The sequence below is a fragment of the Convolutriloba macropyga genome, chromosome 5 (genome assembly GCF_964194025.1).
Source record: "Convolutriloba macropyga chromosome 5, txConMacr16.3, whole genome shotgun sequence".
NCBI classification, from domain to species: Eukaryota; Metazoa; Xenacoelomorpha; order Acoela; family Convolutidae; genus Convolutriloba; species Convolutriloba macropyga.
Genome location: NC_134472.1, coordinates 8,638,975 through 8,663,680, shown reverse-complemented (window position 1 = coordinate 8,663,680; position 24,706 = coordinate 8,638,975). Strand labels below are relative to the sequence as shown.

Below are 24,706 nucleotides of genomic sequence, written 5' to 3'. Positions count from 1 at the left end.
GAGTTGGGGAGGGGGCACGGGGTCGGGTTGGAAGGGCTGGACGAGAGGGGGTCCAAACTGCCAGATGAAGAAGGTGGACCGGGGTGTGTTGAAGTGGAGGAGGCGGCAATAGAATGGTGTATTGACTGGAAGGGGTCAAACTATCAAGATTAAGATTAACAAACGCCCTTCACACCATAAAATTGTCTCAAAACAGTTTTGGTGATCCGCATACTTAGAAACTAGTAAAACGTATGGCTCTGCGGGAGCTGCTCAACCATCTAATACCTTCGACGCTTTCTTTACCTGTATATTTTCTTTTTGAGGACGGAAAGTCAAATGGGCCAGAGGTAAAATTGGTCCACCGAACTAGCGAACAAAAATGACCACAGTACTTATATAATTGCTACAAACTTCGTTTGAGAGTAATTAATCAGATGCAAATTAGGGAAACCCGTCCCAAAGTTCTTTAGATTTCATTGTTGAATATGTTTCAGTTTATGATTATCCTTTATGTTCGTCTTCACAGTTGAAGAGCACCACAGACATTAACTCAAAGTAGCGATTAATTAGCGGTTTTGTAGTCGACACTAAAAGATTGAAAGTAAACCCCAAAGTTTTTCTGTTATCATCCATTATCAGAAACATTGGAATTAACAAAACAAATTATTCGTCCGTTTTTTTGGTGTTTTCATTTCATACTATGAAGGTTTCGAAGGATAGCACCCCCTCCCCTCCTCCTGCCTTCATCTTATGTCTGGACATCTTTTAAGTTCGTCTGGAACCTCAGCCCGGGTGGTAAATAGGTGACGTAGAAACAAACTTACCGGCAGTGTGACACCCTCTGTATGAACAGAATAGGAAGTAAGCCCCACTCTCTACCTCGATCCTGTCCATTGTCTCTCTCACCCTCTTTCTCTCGTCTTTGCTGAACTGTCTCGCCACCTCTTCCTCTGACGTCATACCATGTGTACTCTCGTAGTGCTTCAACATTGTCTCATGGTGACGGTCTAGTAACAAACAGAACCAAGGTTGGGGTAGCAGTCCAAAGTTGAATGTGGTCCGGCCACCATCAAGCGCACAAAGCGGATGTCTGTCATTGAGACACAAATGAGGAGGACTGATACAGACTTATACATTTAACAGTTTTTAAGTCACGACTCTCAGACCAATATAAAGATATAAATAAATATAAAAATAGAAAAAGATTAAAAAACTACTAAAAAGGCACCCAACAGAGCCAAGTGGCAAAATTAGCTCAAAATTGTGACTAAAAGTCTAATATCTTTATCAGACGATCAAAAAGGCATCCAAACGCAGAAATACTGGTTTAGTTGATTGAGACAAACACTTAAGCTATAAAACTAATTTGGAACCTTTAAAACTGCTTTGAAAAAGCCGCACATGATCACAAAAATCGCTGGCTTAGTGATAATTTTTTTATACCTACTTTTCTCGATTTACCTTAGTATGATGTATGATAGAAAACCACTCTAAATGTTCTCTCAATTTGACTTTTGTTCAGCAGATTAATCTAAACCCTTCTTTTCATGAGCGTCATTTGACATCCTTTAAAGTAGAAGTCACCGATTAAATAAATATATTTGACCAGTACTTCTCTTCGCGTTGTAACAAATTTTGAATTAACGTTACAAAAAGAACTCGCACACAATTCTTGCTAACTGCGCACAAAATGCTTTTTCGCACAAAAGTACTTTTTCATAAAAATGTTCCAAATTTCATTTAGATTTAGCGTGGCAAGCTAATCGAATTCAAACAATTGCTATGAAACGAAGTAACAAAGATGTTAGAATTTGACCTGTGTGACATGTTGGTGCATAGTTTCCCGGAAATCAAAATGGTATTACTCAAAATTTTACCTAATGATAAAATTTTGAGTAAATTCCCAATGAGAAATTTCTTTTGTCTATTCTTACACTACCTGCCTTTTCCTGTTAGGAAACTTGATTAGGAAAAATTAAACATGCTCTCACGCATGAATAAATAAGAGGAACGGGATAAAAAGTTTTTGGAACGGGAGAAAATGGGAGCTTGTTTAAATTTTTGGGAATCGATACACTGGGAAGGCATATTTATTTGAGCTTCGACTCTTCAGTGGAATCTTTATGGTCTTTGCATGCCCTTAAAGTCTACGTAGGTCTCAGAAAGATCCATGAAAAGACTTGTCTGATCTTACCACCACCAATGTTTTGGATTATGATTGATGAGAACATGATGTTACAAGAAAAAGTGAAAGCTGTTTTGAAAAAAGACAAAAATTAAAAATTAAAACTTAAAGTAAGGTATCAAGTCGGGAGCAGGTGTCAGAATTTCAAATTGTGATTAAAAAGATCGTTCATTGTTTAATTTAAACAATTTTTTGCATTTTTTAAAATCCAAAACACGAATGTTAGTGCAAATGCTCCCTCTACAAGCAAGATAATTGCCTAAATATTTTTTTCCGCAATTCTCTACTATCTCCCGATGTTCCGATTATAAACTAAACTAACGCTATTTTAAGTGGAAAGAACCGTTATATTTGTAAGCTTTGAATTGAACTGCAGTGGCTATTGGCAAAAATATGACCAACGAACAATAGATGTGAAAAATTTCTTAACCTCTTAATTAGGGGAGTAAGTTGTTAACCTATAAACCTATAAAAGAAATAAATCACAGCTAAAACCGTCATCCGAAAAATATTTGCGATCAATGTATTTATCTCCGCTTTTCATTGCATTTTTGAAAGAAAAATGCAACAACGATAGGAGGTGATTCAGTTTTTTTAAATAAAAAATGCTCAAAAGAAAAATACAAAACGTATGTAAAAAAACTGCAATGATTTTCGGTCAGATACTTAAAAAAATCTGCCGCGTTCATCAAAATGAGCCTACTCTTGCCCGATATTATAGACGACAGGAACAAGATGGAAACTTTGTAACAAATGTGGTGAACACTACGGAAAAAAGCGTAGAAAATGCCATTTTCAGCTGTAAAATGTAGCGGTAGCCTGTGTTCAACTTTGGTCATGCGTTTTAACAACTCACACCTGGATCCAAGTGTTATCAAATAAAAACTATTGTGTCTTTTCTATCATAGCCCCCTAGTGGGAAAGACCAAAAATTTTAATCTGCAATTCTCTTCTAATAGTTTTTGGTGTAAAAACACAAAATAAGCTAAGAAATTAAAATCTGCTGGACAAAATCTTTCCACAGTTTATAATGAAATTAACTTCAAATTGACCGCTTAAAGTTGCAGTTCTTACATAAATTAAACTGATTGACATATTCCTTTAGTCCTCCTACAAAGAATATTCACCCATTTCATTTTTTGTACCAAACTCCCGGTTCACCGATCATACAATTTTCTTTGGTTTCTTTCTAGATCAAATATGATTTTTAGTAATCACACTAGGTCATATATAAATCATATTAATCAGCCTAGGTCATACATGATTCCTAGGAAACATACTAATTCATATCTAGTTTGTAGTAACATTACTAAGTCAAATATGATTTGCATGATTTATTAGGAGTCATAAAAGATCAAACATGCTCTTTTGGAAATCACAGAGGAATCTTACAAAAAATTATAATTCAAAAATAGTCGAAAAACTATATAAATTCCATTTTCAATAGAAATAAAAGAGATTTGGATATCATATATTTATGCGACATAAAACTTTGACGGATGCCAAAAGTTCCCGTATAATGCAGTCAGAGGGCGCTTAATGATAATATATTGCATCTGAAGTCCGTATTTGACAATTTGGGTGCGCCTTTGGTATAACAATGGGTTTCATGCGTAATTAGAAAATGATTTAAAGTTTACACTGAAAACAATTTTTTTGCTTCTTTCTAATAAAGGGCATACAAAATGGCCAATACGAAACCCGCCCGTATTGACCACCATACACCAATCTTAAGTACCATATCAAAGTCATAAATGGAGTGTATGGCTTCTTAGATATAACATCCAATGCCCTGAAACTACTCTGAAACGAGGTATTTTGGTTTGCTATACAAAGCTCTAGAGGCATAGTTGCATTTGGAGACGTTATCAAACTTATTTTAAATGGTTTCTTAGATACCATATCCAAAACCATAGAATTTCATAGTCCTTCCAAGGTAACAATTTTTTACAACCCCATTTTTGAATCAAAGATGCTTTTCGCAACATCCTTTGGACGAAAAAAGGGATTCCAAAGTTACTCATGAAAAAAATTTTCATGTGTCTTGGATACCATATCCATGACCATAGACTTTTATTGCCCATACAAGTTCATAAAAAATGTTCTGTGCAAAGTTTGCCTCCAAAAAACTTTTTTAACATGTTAAGGAGACTGCAAACGAAACACTAGAAAACTTTCAGACGATTCAGCCAGAAAATTGCATTCACTGGACAATATCATTGCTTTTTTCTGCTCTCTCTCTATTCTTGGGTGCGCCTTACATGCGCACCCTTGGCAGGCGCACCCATGTACTAGGTACATAGGTGCGCTTACCAAGTACGTGGACATATCCCAAAATTTCTGTTATTGGTTCTCAACTCTAATGACATGTTATGGCTAAAAACACAGAATATCATTTAGATTTGCTTTGTCATCAAAGGGCTTAATAAACTTAGTCAAAAATGCATCAAAATAGTTTGAGTTTGCTCAGAATATACGTTTTGCTTTAAATTTTCATTCAGTTCCTACAAAAAATCCATTTTTTGAAAGATTTGCATATTAATACAGAAAAAAAACAGCATGGATTTTCTCCCTAATTAGTAAATCACTGGGCGTTGAAAATCAGGAGTCAAGTTTTGGACAAAAACAATTAGACTATTCAATAGTATCATTGTTTAGGACTCAACGCTTTAATTTCAGCGACTTTAGTTGTGAGCGATTTTGAATTATGAGAATTATTAAGATCCTTCAATTGCAAACAGTGGGTTTTTTACCAAATGGTGATCTGAATTGTCGTAAATTAATTGATACACCGTCAATTTAACAAACAACATTTAATAATCACCTATTTGCACTCGAAAGACTCTCAATTGTTGTTCAACCCATTTTTCAAACCCATGCAAATGGACCTCAGGCAAATTTAATTTTATTTGCTGATTTGCTCTGGGAATTTCAATAAAACATAAGTTTCGAAAAAAAATAAAAATTAGGAAATACTTTATCAGGTCTCGATCTAAGCCGGCAACTGAACAAGCAGTTCTTACTACTATTTATTAACAAGTTCAGTTTATACAATTTCTTTTTTGTTGAATCAATCATTCGTTAAACGTCTCAATGATAAAAAAACAATTAGAAAGTATTTGAAAAATGATTTATAGCAAAAAATGGATCCAAATTTTTCTAAACTTGGCTTTCAAGTTTTGCGAGCCCATCACTTGTTTTCATCAGTTTCTTTTACAATTAACGTCGATTCAGAAAACTGTGCACAAAATGAGCTGAAACTTTTATATGTTTGTTTATGCAATTTTTGACGACCAATTTTTTTCTGACAAGCAAACATTTTTCAATATGATCCGACGACTTAAACTCCTTCTTTCATGACGGAGGTTAGTTGTCAGTATTGGTTTGGTGGTAAAATATTCAATAAGCGGTCGACGCTTTCTTGGTTTGGGAGGGTATCAAAGTGGAAAACGGAGGATCTCAGACCAAAAAACAATGCGCAAATGCTTATCACTGAGGTTGACGAACAAACAGTGAAAAACACGAACAAACAGTGAAAAACCTCTGAAAATTTTGCAGAAAATCAGCATAGAAATCTCTTAATGTTTGGAAAGAAGAAGATTTGATAAATTGATCATGCTTATTCGAATCTAAACTTCTTGTTAATTTGAGGAAACTGACTTCATTCTCAGTGGAAAAACCTAACTAGTGCATTGAAGTTATTTTTGGTTAGTTTTTTTCGATCGATAAGAAATGTAGCACAGGATCCATAATATCAGTTATAACTGTAATAATAATAATAATAATAATAATAATAATAATAATAATAATAATAATAATAATAATAATAATAATAATAATAATAATAATAATAATAATAATAATAGAAATAATAATAATAATAATAATAAAAATAATAATAATAATAATAATATTAATAATAATAATAGTAAGATTAATAATAATAATTGTGAAGCAGGTTTTCAGAGAAAGCTAATTGTCTGAGAAATTGTGGATGTAAATTTGTCTGTATTGGATTTGACCAAACCAGTTGGTCGAGTGAATCTATATTATTTGTATCTTGTGTTTGTGATGAAGTAATATTAGGATCTGGATTCATATAATTCTCAACTGTCTCAATTGGAAAACCAATTGGTGCAGTAACATTTAATTGGCCACGAGGCGACTGTATCATACTAAGTCTCTTTTTCGTCTGCACTTATTTCATAGGTGTCAATGACACTTTCAACGTAACACGTTAAGTTAACAGGTTGCATAAACTGAGCAGTTCGATCCAGTAGGTTTACGTATGTACATAGACAATAAATAGATAACATAAGAGATAAAGTGTTTTCTACAAAGATATGATAGATCTTGGTTGCAAATGCTGAAGTCCTTTGCTTCCTGTATCTCACACCCTACGCTATATGAAACTCTTTTTTTAAAGTGTTTCATCTAAATCTCTAATGTCCTCTGAATTCAAGTCTGAAATGTCGTCTCTGATTGGCGACACGGGTGGGGTTTTGTACTCTTGTGAGGTTGTGCTGCTTCTGAGTGATTGTGGTATAGTTGCGGATGTTGGTGATGGCTTGTCTTTGGATTCCATGTTGTCATGTCGTTGTGTAGTGTCCTGTTGGTGGAGTGGTTCTTGTTGAGTTTTGAGTTGAGGTTGTGCGGTGTCTTGAATCTGTGCTGTGTCTTGTTGTGTGGATGTTTGTTCTTGAGTGGTGTATTTGTTGTGTTGGTCAAGTTGGTTGCTCGAATCAGTGTGTGCTGGTACACTTTTGATGATGTTTACTTGTTCCAATCTGATGCGTTCTTGCTCTAATTGTATCAACTCTATTTCTTTGCTCTGTTCTGGTGTGTTCTTGGTTGTGTTGTCTGCTTGGTTATCTAAAAATATCACTGTTGGTGTGTCTCTCTTGGTTGCTTTGATCTTTGACATAGCTTTCTCAATTTTGGGTGTCGATTTGTACTTGGCTTGTGTTTCATTGATTATGATGTTTTCCGGGCCAATTGGTGGACTATCTAATGATGTTTCCTTGAATAATGACGGATCGTTAGATGTTATGATGTTAAAATTTTGGTCAACATCGGAGTCGATTGTGATTTGTTCTGCATTCTCCGATTGGAGTATCTGCTCTGCATCGATTGTTAAGAATGATCTATTAACATCAAATTGGGAACTGCTCTGGAGGGCTGCTTGTTTCGAACCGACTTTGAAGTCCTCAGCAGGTGACTTTTTTGGGGTCCTTGTTCGTTTACGTGATAATTCCTTCTTCCCCCAGATGGTTTCTCTCTTTGGTGTTGTTGGTGCCCTTCTTGTCGTTTGCTGACGTTTCTGGTTTATTGTTGCCGTTTTTCTTACTTTTTCGGGTGTCCACTTGGTGTTGTCAACGTTTATTGGGGCTGACCGCTCTTGTATCTTCTTTTGTTTGGCTTCTTCTAAACAGAATTTTTTAATTTTCTCTTGGTTTCTTTTATATTCACCTACTGTTTTACACGCGACCATGTGTATTAGACGTGGTTTTTTTTCTACTATTTGATGTGTTGGTAGTGTTTTCTTTTCAGTAACGATTGCTAGATCATTTTTTTCTGATTACTGTATTTTTTCTTAATGGTGTGTCTAAAGTGATTGTGTGTGGTGAGTATCCGGTGATTGTACCGTCTTCAATGATGTTCCATTGTGGAGCAAGTGTGTGTCTTGGTTCTTTGGTTTTTCTTGCGAGTGATTTTCTTGCTATGTTTTTGCGTGTTCTAATGTATTTTGTGGTTTTGTCGCCTAATGTGAAATGTATTTCGGATGGAGTTATCTTACGTGTTGGAGTAGAGATGGATTGGTTTCTGGCGAGGGGAACGTTTTCAGAGTTGTCGCTGTCTGTGTTAATGTCAACCAGGTGGTTGCTTTGTGCGCTAGTACTTGGCTGGGTTGTTTGTGTTGTCTCGATGGGTTCCGGTGCTGCTTCATTGTCCCTGTACCTTATGTCCAACTCGTCCTCTGAGTTGCCGTCCCTTCTCCAGATTTCCTCCATTGTAAGGGCATTTTGAGATAGTATCTTCTTGTCTAAACATGTATTGGTTATATTTTTGTAAGTGAGGTTGTGTTTTGATGGTTTTGTTGTGATGTTGGAAATTTCAGTGTTGGGTTTTCGTCCGATGTGTGCTTCAAACGGAGTTATTTTTGTTGTGGAGTTTGGTATTAACCTGATGTTTTCAATAATGTTTGCTACTCGATTTGCTAGTGTCACTGTTGACCAGTTGGGGTCTACATCCAACACTGCTAAGCGTCTTTTTATTGTTTGTATTAATCTTTCTACCATCCCTGTTCCTCTATGATCACCAGCTGGTGCTAGTATTAGTTTAATGTTTCTGTTTTTACAGAATAGTTCAAACTCTTTTGCTTCAAAAGCTTGTGCTTGATCACATCTTATTGATCGGAGTATTCTGTGTAGTCTGCAGTAGCTTTCTAAGTATTCTATTGCTGTGTTTGTGTCGCAATTATTGAATGTTTCTGCATGAGGAAACCGAGAGAGTCTTTCAACAGTTACTAGTATGTAATTGTTTTGTGTATTGTTTTTGAATGGTATTGGATCTGCAAAATCCATTTGGATTTCTTCATTTGGTTCAGTTAATATTCTAAATGTACCTATATTATTTTTTGCGAGAATTGGTTTTAGGTTTTTACCTTTGTCAATGCAGTGACGACTGCTCTGCGCCTGGGCGACAATTTCACTATGGATATGGGGATACCATATCAGACGCGCTAATGCAAGCATACCTGTTTGGCCGGGGTGCTTACTGTGAATAGTTTGGAGTACTAATGGGCATAACTTATTGGGAATAACAATTCTATTGTCGAATAGTAAGCAACCAGTTGGTGTAACTGATAAGTCTCGTCGGATCTTATGGTAAATTGGATTTGTTTGATTAAGTGTTAACCAGTCTTGTTTGATAACCAGATCTATGATAGGGCCTAATTCTTTCTTTGAGTGTTCTGCCAGGAATTCTTCGTTGAACACTCTCATTAGATTTGCCCGGTACTCCGGCGTGGGTACGTCGTCAATTGCTGTGAACAGGTCCTCGTGCTTATCATTTTGTATTGGAGTTATTCCTTTCCCTTTGTTAGATCCTGCTTCCATCTGGGTGCTGCTGTCACGTAACTGTTTATTAGGGGATAGGTTTGTAATTGTTGTTTATGGATTCATTTGGAGTAATTTTTGCTGGGGGCACGTTTTCTTTTTCCAATTTCGATATCAAAAGTGTTTTTGTTCGGATTATTTCTTGTTGTAATAGCGATTAATTTTGAATTGTGTGAGTTTAAATTTTGTTCAATAGAATGCAACCTGTTCTTAGCTGTGTTAAAGCAAAAAGCGTGTTGTTCGTTTAGTGTGTTTGCTTTAGCGTGTGTGACGTCATTATGCTCTAATTGCTTTCTCTCAGCCAACTGATTGTAATTACCAGTTGGTTTTACTATTTCGCTTGGTTTTATTGTGTGTTTTAACCAAGCATGCTTTATTTCTTGAATTGTATTTATGACATACTTCTCGTCGTCTTCGCTTTCTGGTGATGCTTTGCCTGATGGGTTTCTACTTATGTAGTCAGCGAAACCCATATTTTTTCCTGGTATATGCTCTATGTTAAAGTTGAATGGTAGTAGTCTGTCTACCCATCTAGATAATCTACTTTGGTATGTTTTGTTTCCGCGATTATTTTTTAATGCTGATAGTAGTGCTTGATGATCCGTTCGTAAAGTAAATTTATTACCATAAAGATAGTATTTAAAGTGTTCTAGTGCCCATAATATTGCTAAAGGTTCTAGTTCGTTGGTGCTGTATCTTTCTTCCAGTTTGTTCAGAAATCTGCTTGCATATGCTACTGGTTTCCAGATGGAGTTATGTTTTTGTTCTAACACTGCGCCTAAGCCTTTTCTGCTGGCTTCGCACTTAACTCTTGCTTCTTTAATGATGTCGAAGTGTTTGTTTTCTGTTATATTTATTATTTGTCTTTTTATTTCCTCAAATGCTATTGTGTAATGGTTTTTCCAATCTAGTCTGTTCTGTGATTTTGTGTTATTTTTTGATAGTAGTGGTCGTAGTGGTTCTGATAATTCTGCGAGTTTTGGTGTAAACTTTATTAAGTGGTGCGCGCATCCCATGAATGATCTTAGTTGTTTCAACGTTTTTGGAATCTCGAGCTTGTATATTGATTCGCATTTCTTTTTCGTTGGAGTTATACCAGTTGGTGTTATCTGAAATCCTAACCATGTTATCTCTTTCTTTGCGAATTCACATTTTTGTAACTTTTTTGCTAGGTTTTCTTTGTCCAGTTGGTATAATATTTTGTCTATTTCTTTTTCATGGTCGGCTATGTTTCCCTTCGTTATGACCAATATGTCGTCTAGAAATGCGAATTTGTTTTGACAATTTTGTAGTGTGACATCTATTGTTTTTTGAAATGTTGCTGGCATGTCGGTTAGGCCGTAGAATCCATTTAGAAATCTATACGTTCCTGTTGCTTTTCCGCCGAGTATATTAAAGTTGCAGTGTTTTTGTAGTTCAAGGTCTAGTGGAATCTGACTGTAAGCGTATTTTAAGTCTATTTTTGAAAACTAAAATGTGCCGATTTCGTTGCTCCTTTCGGAGATGTATGTTGCTACCGCATCTATCAGGTGGTCAATGCTTTGCATTTGATATTTGTTTTTATGAATAGCATCATTCAATTCTTTAGAGTCTAGTGCTATTTTTACACTTTTGTCCTTTTTACTGTTATTACCACTGGGCTTATGAAGTATTCATCTGAACATTTCATCAGGCGTTTTATTTGTTTGTCTTCGATTAAAGTTTCTAGTTCTTTTTCAACCCGTTCTAATAGATGTAGTGGTACTCTTCTTCCTTTATGTTGTGTGGGACTAAAATTTTCTTTGAATGTTGATTTTGCCATGTGGTTTTTTGACCTTCCTAGTCTAGTGCATAGGTGTGGGTATTTTTTGAATATCCATTTATTTATATTTTGTTCTATGGTGGTGTCTGAAATTAAACCAACTGTCTTACCTATTGGTTTGGATGCGCTCAAGTGGACTCCCAGTTTACGTAGGATGTCTCTTCCCAAAACATTTTGTGGTAGGTTGTTGACCAGCAAAATTTTGCAGTTTGTTGCCTTCCACGAGCCTGAGCTGAGCGTTATGTTTAGGACACCTTTTATTTGGATTTCCTGGTTGTTGAAACATTTCTACTTCGTTTTTTCTGTGAATTTTGATATACTTGCATCTTGATGTTTGGCTATTAAGTCTTTGGCAATTGACTCCTGCACGAACGATCTGGGAGATCCTGTATCCGCTAGCCAATCTATTTCTGATTTTCTGAAGTTTGTCTTCACCCAGAATTCTCCACTTGTGTCCTTATTGAGTGATACATTATTGACTTCTTTAAAACCAGTTGGTCTTACGATGTTTATTGCCGACAAGTCTTCCATTAATTCCTTGATGTATAATGCCGCTTCTCCATCAACTGTTTCGCTTTCTTCTTCCGGTGACTCCTGTTCTTGGTCTTCTTGGATGTGGCGAACTCTTCGAGTGTTTTGTGGTTGATTCTGTGGTGTGTATCTGTTTTCTTGTCGTGGTGTTGTGGGTTTCTTTCTTTCTGGCATTGGTGCTTTACACATTGATGTGTAATGTCCTGTTTTCTTATAAATCTGACATGTGAAGTTTTGTGCTTTGCACTTGTTTAAGTGGTATCTTATGAATGCTTGTCCGCATTTAAAGCATGGTTGTATTTTGCCTGTAGGTGGTGTTGGGAGAATGGGTTGTTTGAAGCGGCGTTGTTGTTGTTGTTGTTGTTGTTGACGTGTGTTGTTTCTAATGTATGAGACATTCGACCAGTTGGTACTGCTTGAGTGTGCTCTTAATATTTCTTGTTGGTTGGTTTGACCTCTTTCCCTATTTATTGCGAAATTTAGCACTTGTTGTGGGGTTTTGACCTCCGACAACAAGTCCATTTGTATAGAAGTGTTGGTCATGTTAGAGATAAAAAGGTCTTTTACCAAATCTTCTTCTAGATCTTTGAATTTGCACATTGCTCCGGCTTCTCTAATTCTACTATAGAATGTTTCTAGTGATTCGTGTGTTTGATGCATGGATTTGAAAAACTTGAATCTGTCGAATGTAGTGTTGCGTGGAATAGTGAATATAATGTTGAGTTCGTGTACTAGTTCGTTTGTGGTCCATTTTTCTATCTGTGTGTGTGGGTTTTTCTGGTGATAGGTTCTTCTGGCTTCGGCTCCGAGCGATAAATAAATAAGGCTTTTAACTTTTGTGTCCGCCTCGTCCCACGGGATTCTGTCAACCATTGCTCCTTTGCGTTCGATCACCTTGCATTCGTTTTCAAAATCTACTCTTCTCCTTTCATTTCTTTGTTCTCTGTTTCTGGCTTCATCCTCTGTTTCTCCTTCGAATTCTGCCTCGTATGTTGGTAATGTCGGATAAAATAGATCTGTGGGTTGTGGTTTCAGTTTGAGCAGTTTATCTACTTCAATACTGTCGCGTGCCAATATCGCCATTTTCAACGTGGAGAGCCATTGTTTCCACTCTATCGGGGGTGTTGCGCCTTGTTCCCAAAATGGGTTGACTCCTAATGGAGTTTTCGCTGACTGCGCCATGTGAAGGAGGTTGTCAGAGAATTCTAATTGTCTGAGAATTTGTGGATGTAAATTTGTCTGTATTGGATTTGACCAAACCAGTTGGTCGAGTGAATCTATATTATTTGTATCTTGTGTTTGTAATGAAGTAACATTAGGATCTGGATTCATATAATTCTCAACTGTCTCAATAGAAAAACCAATTGGTGCAGTAACATTTAATTGGCCACGAGGCGACTGTATCATACTAAGTCTCTTTTTCGTCTGCACTTATTTCATAGGTGTCAATGACACTTTCAACGTAACACGTTAAGTTAACAGGTTGCATAAACTGAGCAGTTCGCTCCAGTAGGTTTACGTTATGTACATAGACAATAAATAGATAACATAAGAGATAAAGTGTTTATACATAGATATGATAGATCTTGGTTGCAAATGCTGAAGTCCTTTTGCTTCCTGTATCTCAATAATAATAATAATAATAATAATAATAATAATAATAATAATAATAATAATAATAATAATAATAATAATAATAATAATAATAAAAAATTGGTCCTAAATTCTACAAATACCTGTTCGGGCACAAGCACTTGGTCACCATTTAAGTTTAACAGGTCATCAGTGGGCTTAATTAGCCTACTCAAATGATGACTTGATGCAGTTTAGAATTTGCTATAAACCTAAGCCCTAACTTATTTTTTCATCCAACTTCTGAAAAGATATCCAAAGAACTGTGTCTGTTTCTGTAACACCCCGGATTGACCACCATATACCGATCTTAGCATTGCTTCTTTCTGCTCTATCTCAATTCTTTCTAGCCAAAGTAACGACAACGTTCACGAGAAAGCCATAAAGCTTTGATAAAACTGTGACAGCATAGCACGCGTCTGTTTCTATTTTTTTATTTTTTTTCTAGTATTTAACAAGAAGCTCTTTAAATTGCAAGAAATTGATAAAGTTAATGTTTTCCTGTGTTTTTGGTAATTTTTTGGCAACTTGTACTCCACTAATGGCTCTATTATAAATCGCAATGAGGAGAAGAAGGATTACAAACCGCTACATGAAGAGTCAAAGAGTACTGCCAAGGTATAAAAAACACGTTGAAAACTCAAGTCAAATCTTTTTAAGAAAAAGATTTTTATTGTAAGTCATTGTGCCTTTGGTCCGCTATTCATACTCCTTTGAGCTTGACTGAAGCCAATGAAATTCCGAGGACACGGGATCCTTGATAACTTAACATGGCAATGATTTGTTTTTCTTTTCTATTTTCATTCTTCTGTGCCATAGACGGTTCTATTTGAGCATATTACAAAAATTGAGCCAATTGTAAAAGGAATCAATACAAAATTTTAGGTGTTGTAAATAACAAATTATAGCCAGAAACTGTTGAGCTCTCCATTACTTTGGTGTTTATCATTGAATACATTAAACTTTTAACAAAAAAATAACGAAGTTCTAACAAGAAGCAAAAAAGCAGAACCCATTCTCCTTGTTTTCGGCTGTTTTGTTCTAACTTTTTTCCATGAACTCTTTTTTAATGAGCAAAATTATTGACCCCATAAATTGATATATTTTTGAATTTATAAAAGATGAAAACGTCGATATTTCAGAGATTGTAGAACAAACGTTATGAACTTTTTTCAAGGAACGTTACGCTGAAGGATATTTCTGAATGTCAGAACTACTTTTTTCTAGGACCACTAAGAGAACCATTCTTTTTGTTTTACAATCTACATACTACAGGTAGTCTGAGATATCGATTGGATTCACTACGAACAACTCCTTGTCCCGATAAAATTTCCATAGTTTTGAAAATATAAAGATGGACAAATGGAAACTGGAATTTCTTACGAGCTTTAGGGCAATCGTTCTTTTTGTGTTAAAATCTAAATACTACTGGTAGTCTGGGATATCATTTTCGTTTACTCTATACAAGTCCTTAATTGGATGGAATTTAAAACTGAAGTAGGCGAAAAAGTGGTTATTTCCAATTGAAATACGAACTTTTTTCAAGGAAAGCTAGTTGGATCATTCTTTTTGTTTTTCGTTCTACAAAAATCTAGCTGTCTGGGATATTAATTTGGTTCACTTTTAACAACTCCTTAAACCGATTGAAAAATAGGAAATCAAGTTTTTCCGTTGTTGGAAAGTTGGTGGAAAATACAACTTTTCGTTGAAGACGCTGATTCTTAAAGTCTCAGTGGTTTCTGAAAAGATTGCTTTTTTTAGGTTTTTTGGGACAAAACGCAATCATGTGCAATTCCAGTCAAGTGTTCGAATTTTATTGTAAAATCTTAGAAACCGCATCCAAGTTTGTATATGGCGTCTTCAAAACCATTTCAAAGAGCATAATAAATTCTTAGATGCCATATCGAAGATCATACAGCTTAACATTTTTTAATGGATTGAAAAGCCTCCATTTGATTGCATTGCTTGAATTTTATGTTTAACCTTAGAAACCATATCCGAGTTCATACATGGTTTCTCAGATACCATATCAAAGACCATAATGACATCTTAGGCAGCATATCCAAGATCATACAACTGCACATTTGTTTTCATGATTTGAAAAGCCTTCATTTGATTGCAGTAATTGATATTTTTTGCTTAGTCTCAAAAACCATGTGCAAGTTCATATATGGTGTATTAGATACCATATCAAAGATCATGCAACTTAAGATATGTGATAACAGATTGAAAAGCCTTCATTTGTTTGCAATGTTTAAATTGTTTGCCGAATCTTAGAAACCATATCCAAGACCATAAATTTCGTTTTAGGTTCCATGTCTGAGATCATAATGGCTTCTTGAATACCATACCCAGGAACATAAAATGTTCCATTGCTGGGAAAACCATTAAAAACGTACTGCTCTGTCTAAACTACCCATTTCATGTAAAATCTTGAAAATCATACCAAAGATCATATACGGCTTCTTGGAAACCATAGCATGATCATGCAAGAAATTTTGCTCATACTTGGATGCAACCATATATGGTCTTAGATATGATATCTAAGAAGGGTCATTCCAGGAGTGTATCGCTGAAAAACCGTACTGAATCATCAGTCTAATTCAGGTATAATCAGTATTCCCTATTCCCCGTTTTACACCAGTTTTATTTCAGTCTGCCCAGTCTAATTTCAAAGAAACACTGATCATTCCCAAATTGACAGACAATCTCTAAACAATCTAGATGTGACAAAAACCAATCATGATGTAGTCATTTCCTTTTTTTCTTTTAAATGTTCTAGCTCGCAATACCCTATAATCCTTGATATACACCTAATCATCTGCTAGACATCTTCTAATCAATGTCAACAAATAATGCTCACATTGCTGCTGACAATTGGGTACTCCACACTTGAACATCCTGGCCTTGTCTGTAATGAGACGGAGGAAGTTGTTCACACTCTGGTCTCTTGTGTTCTGGTCCATTCTGGCAGCTATGGCTGCAGACTTCAAACTCACCTTGTGTGCATCTACGTAATGTTTAGTCATATGCTCTGCATCAGTGACTAAAACAAATCTCAAAATGATTGAGTTTAGTTTGATTTATTTCACGCCTTTTATGGTCAAAAACCAACTTTAGAAACTTTAAAGACACAATTGTATGTTCCTATATATGTGCTTGCCTTAACATTTTGTGTCCCGCGCGGTGATATGATTTGTTCAGGATTTGAGCTGAGATTTCCGAATGACAAAGATTATTCAAGGAGACTTCTAACTAAAGAATTTAATTTATTTTTTCATTATAGTTGACCTCATCCAACAGGAGTATGTTTTAATAACAGGATATCTTAAAGGTGGGATTGATGACAGCAGCTTATAGAGAATTCATTTCTTAACTATCAGCCCAATGAAAACGTTTTTTTAATTTACAAAAAATTAATAAAAGAGAACCACTTAGTTTCAATTACATAAATCTATTATATCTTGAAATCTTAAAATTTCGTCATTAGCGTCACTCGCATAAATTGTGGTGAAACTCCATTGGATTTTGAAAACAAAGCTTAATAAACATAACCGACTAAAGTCGGATGAGCAACTTAATTTAGGCGTGTAGCTTAGATTTTTGCAAAACTTGTACCTGATTGGGATTCGACCCCGTGCCCCCTAATATCAAGAAGCCATCTTAACCACTAAGCCACAACTGCGTTGGTACTCAACTGCTGGCAATCACTTTTATATTAGCGGCAGGACATTAAGAATTAAAGCAATTGAAATCAGTCAAAATCAAGAAGTGACGCGTGAAAAAATTACTTGAGAATTTACAGAATGTTCTAGAACAAAAGCGCAAAAATGGTCAGGCAAAAATTGTGCATAACCTAGCCAGCAGATTGCCGGAGTAGCTGCGAAAAAGATTTGCTTGCCGTATGACAGAGGAAACAGATACAAATCTAAATTGAAAAAAGTCGACGCTACTCAAAAGTCTATAAAAAATTTCATAATAAATTAAAAAAGCTTGTTAATTTTCATTCTGCAAAAAAGATTGGAAAGTTCAAATTTGGACAAGAAGCGTAAGAACTTCACCAGAAAAACCCTAACTACGCCCGAAACCATTATCTTTTGTCTTAAAAAATTCTCTAACGCACCCAGCTTGATGAAAAAGTTCGGTAAAAAATTTAAATCTCATAACGAAAAAAAATTGATTTATGATATCACTGAATTTAGCTGACAAAAAAGAAGTACGAAAAAATATTTTAGAGATCAAAAGAAAAGACTAAGAATTTTACATCCGATGATATAGTCAAGACACTCACAGTGATATCTTGATACCGTAAACTTTCTTGTTACTAAAAATATCTGGTAACATTGAAAAATGGCCTAAATTCGTAGGATGGATAACATTAATAATCTAAAAAATCTGACCGTGCTAAAAATTGCCTCAAAATAACTAACGATATTTATAAAACAAAAAAAAATCCTTTAAACAAGGCGGCCCGAAAGACAGTCGGAAAGCATCCGGCAGATATCATTCTTAGAAACTAAATTGTCGGCCTAAAATATAAATTATAGAGAAGATTTTCTTTTGGCATCAGAGCACTTAAGAATTAGGTCAAAAGTAAGATAAATTTCTCACTTGTTGGAGATAGCAGACAAAATCAAATCAATCTATTGCAAAATTTGAATGAAATAATCCTGCAAAATATTACAAAACAGAGTAATACTCAAAAGCAAAAAACAATTTATTGGGGAACTAGCCCCAAAACAGTTCGCAAAAACTTAATACCAGTCAAAGTTTCTAAAACTAATATTAGTAAGTCTAAGTGCTACAATATAAAAGAAATCTATTCCACACACAAAAAAATGTTGAAAATCTTTTTAAAAAATGAAATTAGGGTTTTTTACCGAAAAAGAAATCAGTGATAAAAAAAGTTCTATGAGATTGTTAGAATGATACAAAAAATCTTTTGCGAAAAAAGAAAGAAACGAAAAACCTACTTCAAAAGTTAAAATCAAACAAAAAAATTAAGTAAAAGAAAATAAAATTTTACTTAGCAGTCGTGGCTCAGAAGATTGGAAACCTTAAAATATTTTGCAAAAGAAATGGCGTTAAAATATTTTTAAAACTCCGTTTATGAAACGCATTTCTCACCAAACTTCAGAGACAACGTCAAAAAGACCAATTATTCAACACAGATTAAAAATCCACGCAGGTTCACAGAGAGACTTTTAACAGAAAAAACTAACAAAGAACTGAGAAAAATCGCACAAATGTTGCAAAAATTGAATTAGAATATATACAATTCATAAAAAAATGACTGAGTTAAAGAGAAGTGCCTAATGAATAAACTATTAAGAGGACGGTGCCAAGTATATTCATTTTCTAGAAATGTCTTTTCAAAGATCCAAAAACGAGAAAAATCAAGAAAAAATTTCCAAAAATTAAGAAAAAATGCAGAAATATGTGCCTAATTTGCACTTAAAAGTCAATATTATCTCAAAAACTTTGTGATAAACATTTCAGTGAGCTACATATTAATGCATTTAAAATTTAAATGTGCTTCAAAATTAAAATTATTCGTGGCTTTTATAAACGATGACTAACTATAGACAAGCAAGAAAACTTATATGTTTTGTTATTGTTATCCACGCTTACAGTCAGTTGTCCACTTTGGCTCATTCTGTCGACGGTTACGGTATCGACAGTTTATACGACCGTGTCAATTGGACTAGAGAAAACTTTATCGCTGAATATCTGCATGAAAGACCATCGCTATCATTATCGCACTTTGAGAAGACAGTTTGAACATTTTCCCTTACATAAGTAACCCAGGTTGAGGTCCTCGCTCAAAATGATCTATGAAAATACCCATCCAGACTATTTTTGCTTATGAAAATACCCAGGCAGACCAAAAATGCCTATGATCCAGACTTTGCCTCGTTCAAAACTTTGGTGCGTTTATGTGCTCGTTCAAAAACGCTTATGAAAAGACTTGTACAGACAAAAATGCGATATGATACAGACTATGGCTCGTTCCATTTATGAAAAGACTCAGAAAGACCGAAAAACTTTTTGATCCAGACTTTGGATCGTTCAATTTATGAAAAGACTGGAGCTAAGAAATACCGGCAAAAATGGCGTACGAAACGTCGGTATTTGTCGGTTTTTTGTCGGTTTCATCGGTTTTGCATGTATGAAGCGTTGGTTTTTGTCGGTATTGTAGAAATAATCCCAAGTTGAGGAGTCCGCTCAAATTCCGCTCAAAAAATGCAAGAGATGACCGGAATGAGCGGAAATTGAACGGAATGAGCGGAATCGATAAAAAATACTCCATAGTCAGTATATTCCATACCCAGTTTGGATCGATTTGGACAACTCGTCAATCTAACAAAATAGACCTAATTTTGAAATTTAAATAATCGAAATATTTGAAAATTTCCGTACGAAAAGCTAACTTTTTTCCTAGACAAGCTATAGCAGATTTTTTTGTTTTACACTCTAGGTACCCGTGGTATACTCCATACCCAGTTTGGTTCGATTTGGTCAATTCCTTGACCCGGTGAAAAAGACATTTTTTTAAATTTAGGTATTGGAAATATTGTTTTATGGTCATTTATCATTTATCTTTTATCATTTATAGTCATTTAGCGATTTATTATGCTTTGTTTTGTTTGGAAGTAGAGTTAAGGTTGGTTTTTTACCTAAAGATCTACTCAAAATCTCCTATAGTTGTTTGTTTGTAACTCCGCCTTAGCCGGTCCCCAGCCCGGTTGAGAGAAGGAGGAGGGGAAAACACCAAAAACATACTGGAAAATCTCAAAAGTTGTTCGTTAGTCCAAGCACTACATATAGCCCCTAGCTAAAAGTTCACTTGAGTACTGAGGCTTTTCTGCAATAGGAAGTCCCTAAAAAGTTTGGAACCTCCATAAAAGTGCCACTTAACGATTTTTGCGGTGACATATTTACACATATAAAAACGTTTAATATCACATCACAAAGCTTACCATTGCAGTATAAACATGATGTTAACATGTGTCTGGCCTCCAAATACTACCTACATTGAGGTTGTGGCCAGAGAAAGACATAGAGTCAAACTAATAGGAATCAGCAACAAAGCATTTCATATTCCTACTATTTATTTTTAAGAAAAGCAACATTTAGGCTCCGCTGGCCAGCCGGTAAATGTCGGCATGGACTTTTATTATTGTCTGGCATGTAAGTTGAGCCAATTGGACCTAATGAACTCAAATAAAACAGTCATATTTAATATAATGCAAAAATGTCACTTTTCATAATGTTATCAAAGCTGTAAGTAGATAGAAAACCTCTTAAAAGCTGGTAGAGAAACTTCAATTGTCGGGAAAAAAAATTTCGACCCCAGTTTTATGCCGCTAACTATAAGTTCACTTCGGTGCTAGGGCTGTTCTGCTATAGGAGGTCCCTAAAAGTTTGGAACCTTCATAAAAGTACCACTTAACAATTTTTGAGGTGACATATTTACACATATAAAAACTTTTAATATCACATCATAAATGTTACCATTGCAGTATATACATGATGTTAACGTGTGACTGGTCTCCAAATACTACCTACATTGAGGTTTTGGCCAGAGAAAGACATAGAGTCAAACTAATAGGAATCAGCAACTAAGCAATTCATATTCCTACTATTTGTTTTTAAGAAAAGCAACGTCTAGGCTCCGCTGGCCAGCCGGTAAAGGTCGGCATGGACTTTTACTATTTTCTGGCATGTAAGTTGAGCCAATTGGACCTAAAGAACTCAAATAAAACAGTCATATATAATATAATGCAAAAATGTCACCTTTCATAAAATATCAGAGCTGTAAGTAGATAGAAAACCTCATAAAAGCTGGTAGAGAAATTCCAATTGTCGAGAAAGAACTTTCGACCCCAGTTTTATGACCCTTGCTATAAGTTAATTTCAGTTTTAAGGCCGTTCTGCTATAGGAATTCCCTAAAAAAGTTTGGAACCTTCATAAAAGTGCCACTTAACCATTTTTGCGGTGACATTATTTATACATTTAAAAACGTTTAATATCACATCATAAATGTTACCATTGCAGTATATACATGATGTTAACGTGTGACTGGTCTCCAAATACTACCTACAATGAGGTTGTGGCCAGAGAAAGACATAGAGTCAAACTAATAGGAATCAGCAACTAAGCAGTTCATATTCCTACTATTTGTTTTTAAGAAAAGCAACGTCTAGGCTCCGCTGGCCAGCCAGTAAAAGTCGAAGGACTTTTACTATTGTCTGGCATGTAAGTTGAGCCAATTGGACCTAATGAACTCAAATAAAACAGTCATATATAATATAATGCAAAAATGTCACTTTTCATAATGTTATCAGAACTATAAGTAGATATAAAACCTCTTAAAAGCTGGTAGAGAAATTTCAATTGTCGGGAAAAAAAATTTTGACCCCAGTTTTATGCCCCTAGCTATAAGTTCACTTGAGTACTGAGGCTTTTCTGCAATAGGAAGTCCCTAAAAAGTTTGGAACCTCCATAAAAGTGCCACTTAACGATTTTTGCGGTGACATATTTACACATATAAAAACGTTTAATATCACATCACAAATGTTACCATTGCAGTATATACATGTTGTTAATGTGTGGCTGGCCTCCAATTACTACTTGCATTGAGGTTTTCGCCAGAGAAAGACATAGAGTCAAACTAATAGGAATCAGCAACAAAGCAATTCATATTCCTACTATTTATTTTTAAGAAAAGCAACATTTAAGCTCCGCTGGCCAGCCGGTAAAGGTCGGCATGGACCTTTACTATTGTCTGGCATGTAAGTTGAGCCTATTGGACCTAATGAACTCAAATAGAACAGTCATATACAATATAATGCAAAAATGTCAGTTTTCATAATGTTATCAGAACTATAAGTAGATAGAAAACATTTTAAAAGCTGGTAGAGAAATTTCAATTGTCGGGAAAAAAAATTTCGACCCCAGTTTTATGTCCCTAGCTATAAGTTCACTTCAGTACTAAGGCCGTTTTGCTATAGGAAGTCCCTAAAAAAGTTTGGAACCTTCATAAAAGTGCCACTTAACAATTTTTGCGGTGACATTATTTACACATTTAAAAACTTTTAATATCACATCAAAAAAGTTGCCATTGCAGTATATACATGATGCTAACGTGTGACTGGCCTCCAAATATTACCTAAATTGAGGTTGTGGTCAGAGAAAGACATAGAGTCAAACAAATGGGACTCAGCAACAAAGCATTTCATATTCCTACTATTTATTTTTAAGAAAAGCAACATTTAGGCACCGCTGGCCAGCCGGTAAAAGTCGGCATGGACTTTTATTATTGTCTGGAATGTAAGTTGAGCCAATTGGACCTAATGAACTCAAATAAAACAGTCATATACAATATAATGCAAAAATGTCAGCTTTCATAATGTTATCAGAATTATAAGTAGATAGAAAACCTTTTAAAAGCTGGCAGAGAAATTTCAATTGTCCGGAAAAAAAATTTCGACCCCAGTTTTATGTCCCTAGCTATAAGTTCACTTCAGTACTAAGGCCCTTCTGCTATAGGAGGTCCCTAAAAAAGTTTGAAACCTTCATAAAAGTGGCACTTAACAATTTTTGCGAAGACATTATTTACACATTTAAAAAGGTTTAATATCAAATCAAAATGTTACCCTTGCAGTATATACATGATGTTAACGTGTGGCTGGCATCCAAAAACTACTTACATTTACGTTATGGCCAGAGAAAGACATAGAGTCAAACTAATAGGAATCAGCAACAAAGCAATTCATATTCCTATTAATTATTTTAAAGAAAAGCAATATTGAGGCTCCGCTGGCCAGCCGGTAAATGTCGGCATGGACTTTTATTATTGTCTGGCATGTAAGTTGAGCCAATTGGACCTAATGAACTCAAATAAAACAGTCATATTTATTATAATGCAAAAACGTCACCTCTCATAATGTTATCAGAGCTGTAAGTAGATAGAAAATCTCTTAAAAAATGTTAGAGAAATTTCAATTGTCGGGAAAAAAAATTTCGACCCCAGTTTTATGCCACTAGCTATAAGTTCACTTCAGTACTAAGGCCGTTTTGCTATAGGAAGTCCCTAAAAAATTTTGGAACCTTCATAAAGGTGCCACTTAACATTTTTTGCGGTGACATTATTTACACATTTAAAAACTTTTAATATCACATCAAAAAAGTTGCCATTGCAGTATATACATGATGTTAACATGTAACTGGCCTCCAAATATTACCTAAATTGAGGTTGTGGTCAGAGAAAGACATAGAGTCAAACTAATGGGACTCAGCAACAAAGCATTTCATATTCCTACTATTTATTTTTAAGAAAAGCAACATTTAGGCACCGCTGGCCAGCCGGTAAAAGTCGGCATGGACTTTTATTATTGTCTGGCATGTAAGTTGAGCCAATTGGACCTAATGAACTCAAATAAGACAGTCGTATATAATATCATGCAAAAATGTCACCTTTCCTAATGTTATCAGAGCTGTAAGTAGATAGAAAACCTCTTAAAAGCTGTCAGAGAAATTCCAATTGTCGAGATTAAATTTTTCGACCCAGTTTTATGACCCTAGCTATAAGTTCACTTCAGTTCTAAGGCCGTTATTCTATAGCAGGTCCCTAAAAAAGTTTGGAACCTTCATAAAATTGCCACTTAACAATTTTTGCGGTGACATTATTTACACATTTAAAAACGTTTAATATCACATCAAAAAGGTTACCATTGCAGTATATACATGATGTTAACGTGTGACTGGCCTCCAAATACTAACTACATTGAGGTTGTGGCCAGAGAAAGACATAGAGTCAAACTAATACTAAACAGCAACAAAGCAATTCAAATTGCAACTATTTATTTTTAAGAAAAGCAACATTTAAGCTCCGCTGGCCAGCCGGTAAAGGTCGGCATGGACTTTTACTATTGTTTGGCATGTAAGTTGAGCCAATTGGACCTAATGAACTAAAATAAAACAGTTATATATAACATAATGCAAAAATGTCACCTTTCATAAAATATCAGAGCTGTAAGTAGATAGAAAACCTCCTAAAAGCTGGTAGAGAAATTCCAATTGTCGAGAAAGAACTTTCGACCCCAGTTTTATGACCCTAGCTATAAGTTAATTTCAGTTCTAAGGCCGTTCTGCTATAGGTATTCCCTAAAAAAGTTTGGAACCTTCATAAAAGTGCCACTTAACCATTTTTGCGGTGACATTATTTACACATTTAAAAACGTTTAATATCACATCAAAAATGTTACCATTGCGGTATATACATGATGTTAACGTACGGCTGGCCTCCAAATACTACCTACAGTGAGGTTTTGGCCAGAGAAAGATATAGAGTCAAACTAATAGGAATCAGCAACAAAGCAATTCGTATTCCTACTATTTATTTTAAAGAAAAGCATTATTTAGGCTCCGCTGGCCAGCCGGTAAATGTCGGC

The 24,706-nt window shown here is 35.1% G+C and overlaps 2 protein-coding genes across 3 annotated transcripts in view; both read right to left on the bottom strand.

Moving 5' to 3' along the window:
• LOC142339107 (uncharacterized) overlaps nt 1-24,706 on the bottom strand; it is a 382,233-nt gene that overhangs the window by 84,002 nt on the left and 273,525 nt on the right. The window lies entirely within an intron of this gene.
• Nucleotides 1-24,706, bottom strand: part of LOC142339701 (uncharacterized) — a 190,353-nt gene that overhangs the window by 3,008 nt on the left and 162,639 nt on the right. Inside the window, exons 14-15 of the mRNA XM_075389921.1 lie at nt 16,113-16,295; nt 807-989 (exon numbers count right to left, since the gene is read on the bottom strand). Of these exons, the coding sequence (XP_075246036.1) occupies nt 807-989; nt 16,113-16,295 (366 nt within the window). The remainder of the gene's footprint in view (nt 1-806; nt 990-16,112; nt 16,296-24,706) is intronic.